Source organism: Eulemur rufifrons, chromosome 6 (assembly GCF_041146395.1).
Source record: "Eulemur rufifrons isolate Redbay chromosome 6, OSU_ERuf_1, whole genome shotgun sequence".
Taxonomy (NCBI): domain Eukaryota; kingdom Metazoa; phylum Chordata; class Mammalia; order Primates; family Lemuridae; genus Eulemur; species Eulemur rufifrons.
In genome coordinates, this window is record NC_090988.1 from 55,623,379 (window position 1) to 55,634,604 (window position 11,226).

The 11,226-nt window shown below is 39.8% G+C and overlaps 1 protein-coding gene across 1 annotated transcript; it reads left to right on the forward strand.

The window, feature by feature from the left end:
* Nucleotides 1-10,184: 10,184 nt before the first annotated feature.
* LOC138384058 (olfactory receptor 52I2-like) lies at nt 10,185-11,226 on the forward strand. The gene has a single exon (XM_069469326.1). It carries the CDS (start codon nt 10,252-10,254, stop codon nt 11,224-11,226), a length of 975 nt encoding a protein of 324 aa, XP_069325427.1. The 5' UTR covers nt 10,185-10,251.

The window sequence follows — 11,226 nt, forward strand, 5'->3', positions numbered from 1 at the left end:
TTAGAGATCTGTCAAGCTCCATTTTTTAACCTGCCACTATTGGAATTCTTAGATGAATATGTAAAGTGTAGCCTTGTGTAGGTTTTCAATTTCTGGCAAGAATGTCAATGAAATGTTTCTGATATTTTGAGAATATTTATAATGGTTTTAATAAGGTAGTATCTGAATCAGAGATAAGTGTGGGCAGAGAATCCAGATTTGGGATTTTTCTTTCTTTAATTTCTGACCTATATTTCTCACATTATGACCTGCCAGTCCCTCTGCTGAAGAGGTTACTATGTTTCACCTATTTTATATCCCCACAATGCCCAGCCAATTTTCTCAGAACTGTTCCTCTCCTGATGTGATTATATGGAATAAGTATTAGTATATGACATTGCCCTCTGGCGCAGTGATGAATCTATTTAATTAAGGTCATATGCTTACAACTAGACTAGGGTCCTTCTCCTGTAAAAATGGATTTCAGTTTATCTGGGGAGACATCACCTTGAGATCGGTGTTCATTACAACACATGAACTTGGAAAGAGGAAACTGGACAACGGCAAGAGAAGCCAAATAATAAGTTGGGATGAAGAGAATGAGTTTCTTCTTTTCTACTACCAACTCACTTTGGTCACCTATGTTCTGTAATATACCTGTATATCCTTTTAATTCATCCCTTATTGTTAACCTTTGAGTTAGTGCAGCATTTACCAGCCCTGCGAATGCCACCCTGGGCATTACATGGAGCCGTGCAGGCACCACCCCAGCATGGCTACCTGCCTCCTCCCCTTCTGGACCATGTTTGAAAGTCACAGTAGAAGAAATAATACATCATATTGGTATTTGAACATAAGGATAATTACATAACATCTAGTTTTTGCTGACTCTTTAAGGCAGGAAGAGTTTATTTTTGTTTTGATTCTACACATATCAATGAGTGTTCCCGCACTTAAATATTTAACACACACACACACAAGCACACACACAGCATTTTGGGATACAATAGTGTACGAGAAAAATAATGTCCTTGTCTGGTTTTTAAAATCAGACGATGTGAAATAACGTGGCATTGTTTAACCTTGTAATTCTTCTACAAAATAATCATAGCATCCAAATCAGGTTATAAATGTAAAAAATACACAAACCAAAAATGGTATATTACAAATGAATCCATTTAATTCCTCAATTCATTCTAAGTTTGAATAAATTTAATATCTAATCAATCATACCATTTTTCTAGGAACCTTCCAAGATTTGTTCTAATATGGCCATAGTAAAAGAACAAAATTGATTTATCACAAACTCTCTTCTTAAGTGGCCACAGATGTAACTAGAAGTGCTTCCCAATGACCACTTTCTTAACTCTATTCCCCAGAGTGGCCCCACAAAAAGACACATGTCTCTCTAATGCAGGAAGGCTCCACTCTTTGTAAGGACCAGTTCTGCGACTCACCAGCTCCTTTCCCACTAAGCAGCTGATAGAAACTTTTTCCTTTCTACTGCTAATTCTCAAGGATTAAAGTTAGGAAATCATATCACCATATTAATAGATAAAAGGAGAAAAGTAATAGACACTCTCCAGGGATGTTAAAAAGGCCCTTTAACACCAATTTCTCATAAAAATACTCAATAAAATAAACATTGATTATAATGGATATGTATAGTTCATTCCTAGAGCCAGTATCTTACTTAAGGGAGAAACAGTAAAAATACCCTGTAAAAGTAGGAACAAGGCAAGAATACCCACTGTCTTATTAATAGATTCTATTTTATCAGAAACAGATCCTGAGTCAAGAGTTTGAATACAAGTAGTTTACTGGGAAGTTATCCTAGGAAGCACTAGGAGGATAGTAGAGAGTAATGTAGGGAAGAAAAGATTGTGACCAACCTGGACCCTCTGGGTTTTAAAACTGCATGGCAATCCGTAGAGAAGTTAGCTCTTTTTTCTGACTGTTAATGATCTGATAATGCTTTTCCACTATGAGTTGAGAGGCAATATTGCTTATGCCATGGTATTTCGGAGTAGTAAAATAGAGATATAAAATAGGTGAAAAATAGTAACCTCTTCAGCAGATGGACTGGTAGGTCATAAGGTGGGAAATATAGGTCAGAAATTAAAGAAAGAAAAATCCCAAATCTGTATTCTCTGCCCACACTTATCTCTGATTCAGATACTACCTTGTTACTTACAGCCCTCCATACCTGGGACCCATATATATATACACACACACACACACACACACACACACACAGAGAGAGCTAAGGACAGGGGACAGAGGTCACTGACAGCTTCCAGGCTGTTCACCTAAATTAGTTCTCATGTTCAATACACCTTGTTTCTCTCCTCTTAGGAAAATTTTTCAGTCTACAACTCCTCAGCAACACTCTGCAAGCAACCAGCAGACCACTTTTGGATTATCTGACCATGTACCCTACATGCCCAGTGCTATGTGGAAGATAGTTGCAATGTCAAAAACAGATAAAGGATTAACAGAGCATTCAGAGAACTTCTCAAAAAAATATAAGTAAAAGAAACAATGGAAACACAGAATGAAATATTTTTCTATTATTTTAATAGAAAATAGAACAAATTACAGAAAGGGTAGCCATAATGGCTCAAATTCATTAATAATGAGAAAAATATAAAGACGATATATGTCCAGCAGAGTGAGAAGGTAACTTCTCCCAATAGCAAAAATGGCCAGTGGTAGTGGCATCAAATTCTATTCTTTTGTTGTAAAAATGAAACTAAAGCATGTAGTTAGCTACAGTATTCTTTCTGGAGTGAAGTACATTACATTACAGTTTAGCAGCTTAAACCAATAATATTTTATTACCTCAAAGTTTCTCGGGGTCAGAAATCTGGGTGCGACTTAAATGGGGGTCTTTTGCTCAATCTCTCTCTTAGGTTGCAACCAAGGTGTTGGCCATGGCTGCAGTCATCTAAAAGTCCAATGAAGGAGCAACTGCTTTCAAATTCACTCTATATATGGCTGGTGAGAAGCCTCAGAAGTTCTGCTTCCAGGCTCACTGTTTGGGTTGGGCCTTGGGACACTGCTGGTTATTGGTCTGAGACATGGTTTTCTTGCCTGGTTGACCCATCATTGTTCAGCTCATAACATGACAGCTGTGTTATCTCAGAAAAAGACAGTGAGATAAAGTGAACAATATGGAAAGCACAGTCCCTTTGTAACTCACCAGAAATTTTGTAGCATTCTATCCATTAGAATGAGCCATTAGTCCAGCCCACATTGAAGGGGTGGGATCACACATGAGTGTGAACACAGGAAGGAGAACACTGGGTGCCATTTGTGGTGGTACTTACTACAGGTACCTCCTGTGGATGCTTAGTAATATCTGGGGCTGGGGACTTTAGGAGCTGGAGGTCCTGCATCAACTAGTGTAAGTAACAACTTAGTAAACTTGGATGACATGTATATTACTGAGGATAGATCTTTAACATATTTCTAAATGCATTCCTTGTCTTGAGGTAAAATGTGGAGAGACGAAAAGTGAGAGAGGAAGGAACTGAACATTTTTCTGAACATTAAAGAGCTAGGCCAATATTTTTCAGTTGTCTGTAGCTTCAGTATCTTGAACACAAGGCAATACTAGGTAAATGCAAAGTTGAACAATTCTGCGCAATTTTTGAGAAATATGATATGCAACATCTAATTATTATGTTCTTTCTACTCCTTTACATGCTATGGCATGTTTGTTCTTTGATTTTATGTAATTGTAGCTTTTCTTCCATATTACACAGACTACAAAGTTGTAAAGCAAGGACTATGAGCAAGTAATGACAAAGGTAGGGAGAATCAAAGATGCTCAAATCTCTTGCTTACACTAGAATACCTTCTTTCCTTATCATAATTCTGTTATCTTGGGTCTTTGCCCTTTTGGAGGGCTGCTTCTTCCTCTTGGAACTCTTTTTCCATGGGACTGTGTGTGGCAAAGGGAGTTTAAGGCCACCTGTAGTTTGTGAGGATCCAATACTGCTCTGAATGCTTCAGTAGGAGCCAGGTTGAATCCCAAGAGACAGTGGCCCACTGTCACAGTTTAGCTGTGTCATCTCATGCTCTGGCTATTTAAGTAGCATCCTAATTGCCTTTGCATTCGATTGCTCACTTTTCCCTATCAATATTACATATTGTTTTTATGTGTATGTTTTGACATGCTGTCTGAATTACCCTATAGGCAACAGGGATCCACATGTTTGGAGTTCAAACTTCTAAGCACGGCAGTTGTTGGGAGTAGTACTCTTGCAGGCTTGAAAACTGGGTCTTGTAATAGATGCTAAGTTGAACTTAAGTCCCCCTGGTCTGTAGGAATGTGCCAGGTTAGGCTGAAGATATCAAAAAACCTGTGCCCTCACTCCTCCTAACCTTCCATAAAAAGGCAGCAGAAGGCCTCTCGCACTTCATATCATGAATAAATGTCTCCACTGAGAACTGGGGGAACTGCGAATATGACACATTGTCTCCTGATTTTTCATATTTCCAAGTATTCCTATATCTGCTGCCATTAAAAAAATAAACTTTATATTTTTTGCCTGTTGGTTTCTTTTTGTCATCTATATTCCTGTCCCATGGTGATGCCCAGGCAGTAGTCATGACCTTACATTATGGTCCATGCACACCTCTAGCCTCTGTTCATTCTCTTTAAGTGCCCTGCCCTCTACCTCCTCTGGATAATCTCTATTTGGAGAATATTTTGGTTTTTCATACTTTTGTGCTAGGTCCTTCTCTCAGTTTGAAAAGTTTATCTTCCTTGGTCTTTCCTACATTCTATTTCTGTTCTCTGTTCAGACAGGACTTTAAAACACATCATGAGAAATATTGAGCCAGTAAAGCCTACCATGAATCCACAGGGAGAACTGAGGAAGAGTGAAATAGACATTGACATATCAAGTACATATTAGTGTGAATACTTCTACAGCAAAGTGAAGTGAATTATGATGGTTATAATTGATATTCCCACACTCAGGCTTTATGCACCTCACTTGAATCTATCTAATGTAGATGAAATGCTGGCAGCTACTTTAGAGTATTTTGAAACATGAAAGATAATTTTCAAAATGTATTTATTAGGTGCCTGGCTCATAGTGGGCTTTTACAAATCCTACTAATGTTGGGCCTTTTGCTTTCTTTTCAGGTATTCTATATTCTTACTCTAACTTTTAGATATCCTCTGACAACTTCATGAAACAGAGACTCTTTGCTCATTAAGCATCTGCCTCCTTTTGGAACCTGGAAAGCCCCAGGGGCCAGAGCCCAAAGAGAAAGCAGTCTCTGGAAGACTTACAGTGTTTGGCTTCTGGACAGAGGCCAGGGAAGGTGGAGTGTCCAGGGAAAAGGCAGGATGATAGAGTATCTATAGGGAAAAGAGGGCTCTTGATGGGAGGTCTTTGGAAAGGACAATGCTCCTCATTATGACTCTACATTGTTCAAGTTTGATTTTGCATTGTTCTTCTTGTTCCTCCAGAAATTTCCTACATAAATCTCTCCTTTGAGTAAAAGAAATGTGGACTACTGGGCAACTACCCATCAGAGAAAGTTGAATACAGAAAACTCCAGGCATGTGGGTAACTGACCTAGGGCCTTGGTATTGGGCTGCTGGAGTCTCACAGCCAGGAAAGGAAGAGATAAGCCCTCAATTCTCACTAAAGGGCTGGGCAAGTCTGGTGGGTAGTGCTGATACCAACACCTTATAGAAATGATGTGAGGATGAGGCAGGCGGGAGACGGAATGGAAACATGATTATTTTGGATCAATGCTGAGAGAGGAAGGGGTAAGTCCAACATTGGGATGATAGAGAGACAGATTTTAGGGACCAAAAAGACTTATGGAAAATATAAATAAATTAAAAAAACCAAGCAGTAGGGCTGACTGGGAGTATGTTTAGCTGGGGGGGGGGGGGAGGGGTGGGTATACTCAGTTATGGGCACAGCAGGTTTATCACAAACAGAAAGGATCAATTCAAATGAATTATGCATTAGTACTTTTACATCTGAGAAAATTTTTATTTGAATTATGTATTCCCCAACCTTTTAAGAAGAATAAAAAGTCACCACAAATCTTCAGATTTACTTATTGATGTTGACTCATCTAAGCTAGTTTTCAGTGATTGATCCTCCAGATCTTCACGGGAAGGTCTCTGAGGGCTGATCCCAGAGACAGGCAGGGCTGGAAATGTGTCTTCAGAGAGGTTGGCTAGAGCTTTCTAAGAAGAGTAAACCTCAACAATCAGGAATTGTTTGTGTCTGTATCTTGATCTGGGTAGTGGATATGTGTGTGTGTTCCTGTGTTCACATTACAAAAAGTAATCAAGATGTGCACCTGAGATTTGTGTATTTTACAGGATCTGTGTAGTGCTTCAAAATTTCAACCAAGAACTGAGAGAAAGGGCAGTAAGGTTAAATGTTTGGAGAAGTCAAGTGAAAGAACAAATTAAAAGAGGTGGCTGAATTGGCAACAGATCCGTGATGAAGACCACTGTTGATCTTAGCAAGTAAGTTTCAGCATTAATACGTTGAGTGAAACAAAATTTTTAAGGCACAGGGAACCAAACCAAATGTCCTGTTTATGAAAAGACCAATTACATATGTAAATCATAGCAATGCTGATCAAGAAGAAAATTAAATGAAGACTGAAAATAAAAACACTCTGAAGTTCATGGAAGGTATGCCCAGGTAGAAGTATTCAGGGCTGCAGTGAGGAGGGATGGGGCAGAGCATCAGCTGAGGCTGCCTCAGAAGAAAGGTGGATGGACACAGGGCAGCCAGGAGAGGAAGGTACTGGATCAGAGGTGGTGGGGACCAGGCATTCTGGATCCTTGGACTTCTCCTCTGCCCTTTAAGCAGTAATATTCAACCCTGAGCTGTGGCATCCAGAACACATACAGCAGTCTTAAGTGTACCCTGGATTTTTTTTTCACTCTTCACCACCTTTCTACCTCAAAAGCTTTCCCTTGTCTTCAGATATCTATCACTGAAGATGTCTTGCCCAGTGGCTGTACACAGCAGGTTCCTGTATTCTGGCTGTGCTGTGAAGTACTGTATTCAATCTGTTCCAGGATATAGCATTTCTTCCATTTAGGGTTTTTGTTTTTGTTGTTGGTTTATTTCAATAAGGATCACAGTTTGCAATCCAGTGCCAGATATTTGGCTTTTTAGAAAACCCTTGCAGACTCCCACCAAGGTAGCTCCTGGCATCTGGGTGTGGTGTCAATCAGGTCTAGGCTCTTCAGGAGGTGAAGGGAAGTGGGGAAAGTGTGTCCCATGATTAGGATTGAGGACCAGGTGAATGTTCATCTACTGCTTGGCTAACAGAGAAAATGTCTACTGCAGCACATGGAATCCTGAGTTCAGAATTCTATCAATCTATTCTATCCAGTGATTCAGGGATGGGCCAGGCACAAGAGGAGAAATTAACAAGGGGTAAGGAGGTGCAGTATCCAAAGGTAGGAGTATGACAACTTCTTAATCTGGATGGTCTTAATTGAGGAGAGGCACAGGAAGTGATATTTAAATGTAGCTAGTCTTGAGGCTTTGTAAATGAGCACCCTTTATATAAGATTGCCCAAATACCTTAGAAACAGTTTTCAGGCTATAGATGACTGGAGTTAATTCAGTACAAGTCACACAATTACTGTGGACAGCCACTAGGCTGATCGTTCAGAGATACAATATTATGGCAATGAAGGTTTGAGGAATGAGATTAATTGTACTTAGCATTCTTTGGTCTACACTTGAGATCCTGGGTCCAGGTCTCAGACCAAGTTTCATGTCCGTGTCCTTAGAAAGTGAAATGATGTGCTAGTAACAGTAAACACAGTTGAAGCAGCAGTTTTGCCTGGATGAGGAATAGTTTTCATACCCACTTCCACTCCATCCTTAATCCAGTCTCAATTTGGCAACAGCTGTCATATGGCAGCAGAAGTGTTAGCCATTCTTAGGCTTTCTTGTTAGATGTAAGTTGTAGGCAAATGTGAGACCTTTTCACAGAAGTTATGAAGAAGGAAAAACAATAAAAGCAAGCAAGCAACCAAAACAAAAATCCTAAAGTTGAGAACCGACCTATAATGGAACAGATAGTGAGCTCCTCATCACAATCAGATTAGAAGAACTTTGCTCTCTATAGCCAGTGGGTGAGACATCCTCAATGGCAGATCACAGGACAGAATGAAAGCTTTGTGTAATGCAGGTTCAGTTGTTTTTTATTTTTTCTTATCATGGCCTGCAGTCACACTTAGCCCTCTAAGTATGCCATTTGGAGCAATCTAGAACCAACCATAGAATTAATCAGAGAAAATTAGGTCTTTTTTAATTAGCTACATTTTATCTAGCGCTGATATACTTAACTTTGTGCTGAGCACTTTTTCATAGCTTCTCATTTAAATCTCCAAACATCTCTAGGATGTAGGAACTAATACCTCCATCTTACCAATGAGCAAATTTAGGTTTGGAGAGTTTACATAATTTGACCAAGGCATAATGGGCAGCAAGTGACAGAGTATGATTTTCATTCTAGGGAGTATGAATATTGAAACAGTACTTCTCACCCCTCTGCTGTCCTGCCTTTTGATATAGGACCAACCACGCATTTTTTGAATGGGGCACTTAAAAGTATACAGGATTTTTATGCTATATTCAGTGGAGTGAGAAACTAGGGTTTTCTTATAATAGTTCAACCAATGTTTCCCAAGGCTGAGCCAAGAGTGTTCTCAGATGGTTGGGAAAACATGCACATGCCCAAATGCCAGATGAAATCATGCAAACCACCCATCCTACAGAGAGAGTAAAGAGATATGACGCAGGAATGCAAGGTAGTTAATGCTGACTCCCTATATTCAGGTTTACCCAACCAGATCATTAAATGTTATATGATATTGTAACAGCTGACTCAGGCAATGGAGGGCATATGCAGCAACACACAGAAATCAACAAGTATTGGGGCTCAGATCCTGGCTGTGCAGAGTAGTGGCTCTCTTTGTCTCATAAAAATGGACCAAGTGAAGCCCCTAGCATTTTTTTTTTAAATTGGTATCCATAGTTGTTTGCTTGACTATTAATCTTGGGCTGGAAGGACACCTGGGAGTCACAGCTGGAAAGATCTGGACTTAATCTCAAATTTATCATATAGTTGCTATGTGCTCTTAGATAAAATATTTAATCTCATTTAAGTTTTACCAACTGTCTTATATTGAATAGATATTTATCTATTTTACAAATAGAGAAATATACTCACACAATAATATTCATTTTTCATAGTTCTATAGTACATACTATGTTCATTAAAAAGTGCTTACTTTCTAAAGGAAAAAAGCTTCCTGTTGTTTGTAATGTCTTGGTAGTTCATTATGAAAAGGGAGTTAGCTGTGGTAAAGAATCAGAAAAACTTATTTGGAGGGTATTTGTCTACAATGTAGCCCCAAATATTACTTGTAGTTATTGATTTTATTAACTGAACCTAGCTCAATGGGAAATCCAGGCTAAATTTTTGAGAATTTAGGGATAAATATTTCCAAACATTTTATCTCCTATGGATAGTGTTAATGTTTTTCTCTATTGATCCTATTTTTCTAAAATGATTAATATGTTTCGTCAACCACAAAGATGCTGCATTCTTGTTTTTTCTAGGCACTATACTGAGGAGGCAAAATGCGACATATTCGACCTCAAGAGGTTCTTGTTTCATTCAATAATTGTTAGCAACTGAGATAGAACACAAATGCTTTCCTCTGATTTATCATTCATTCATGGAACTGTTTACTATATTGAATAGACATGTCTTTTTTTTTAAGGGATGTGTGCATCACCGGTATGGATTATACACTTGATTCAAGGCCATGAACAAGAGACATATACTTGAGTGCATACAATAAAATCTTAGGTAGATATTTGAATTGTCACTGTAGTTCATCACAGGTCAGTATGGGAAATTTTATGAAAGCTCAGAAAAAAATACCTAACTTAGCCTTGGAATGGGATGATGGAGAAGAGAGATCAGAGAAGACTTCCCAAAGGAGGTACTACATGAACTGATGCTAGAATGATGAATAGAAATTATTACGTCAAAGTATTTTGAGGAGAAAGGAAGGTGGAACAGGGTAACTTTATCAGATATCAGTCTCCTGATTCCAAGAATACTGCGAAGCTGAGAACACTCCCAGTCTTTACCAAAACCACAGATGAGAACAAATCTTACAGGATTGCATCCTTCTCTTACATCACTTTGTGTGTTAACAGGAAAGCAGTCTCATCTGAGATGCTGGGACCACTCTACAACCACACGACGGACACCTCTGCCACGTTCTTCCTCGCAGGTATTCCAGGACTGCAGTCTTCCCATCTCTGGCTGGCTATCTCACTGAGTGCCATGTACACCATAGCCCTGATAGGAAACACCCTCATCATAACTGTAATCTGGATGGATTCCACTCTACAAGAGCCCATGTATCGCTTCCTGTGTGTTCTGGCTGCCGTGGATATTGTTATGGCCTCATCTGTGGTACCCAAGATGGTGAGCATCTTCTGCTCAGGAGACAGTTCCATCAGCTTTAATGCTTGTTTCACTCAGATGTATTTTGTCCATGCAGCCACAGCTATGGAGACCGGTCTGCTGCTGGCCATGGCTTTTGATCGCTATGTAGCCATCTGCAAGCCCTTACACTACAGAATAATTCTCACACCCCAAGTGACTCTGGGAATGAGTGTGACCATCACCATCAGAGCTGTCACAGCCATGACACCATTGAGTTGGATGGTGAGCCATCTACCTTTCTGTGGCTCCAATGTGGTTCTCCACTCCTACTGTGAGCACATAGCAGTGGCCAGGTTAGCATGTGCTGATCCCATGCCCACCAGTCTCTACGGTCTGGTTGTTTCCTTCATTATTGTGGGCTCAGATGTGGTCTTCATTGCTGCCTCCTATATTTTGATTCTCAGGGCAGTATTTGGTCTCTCCTCAAGGAATGCTCAGCTGAAAGCATTAAGCACATGTGGCTCCCACGTGGGAGTTATGGCTCTGTACTATCTACCTGGGATGGTATCTGTGTATATAGCCTGGCTAGGGCAGGATGTAGTACCCCTGCACATCCAGGTGCTGTTAGCTGATTTATACCTGGTCATCCCACCCACCTTAAACCCCATCATCTATGGCATGAGGACCAAACAAATGCGGGAGAGAATATGGAATTTGTTGATACGCTGGCTCTTTGGCCACTCCAAGCTGGGTTCATGA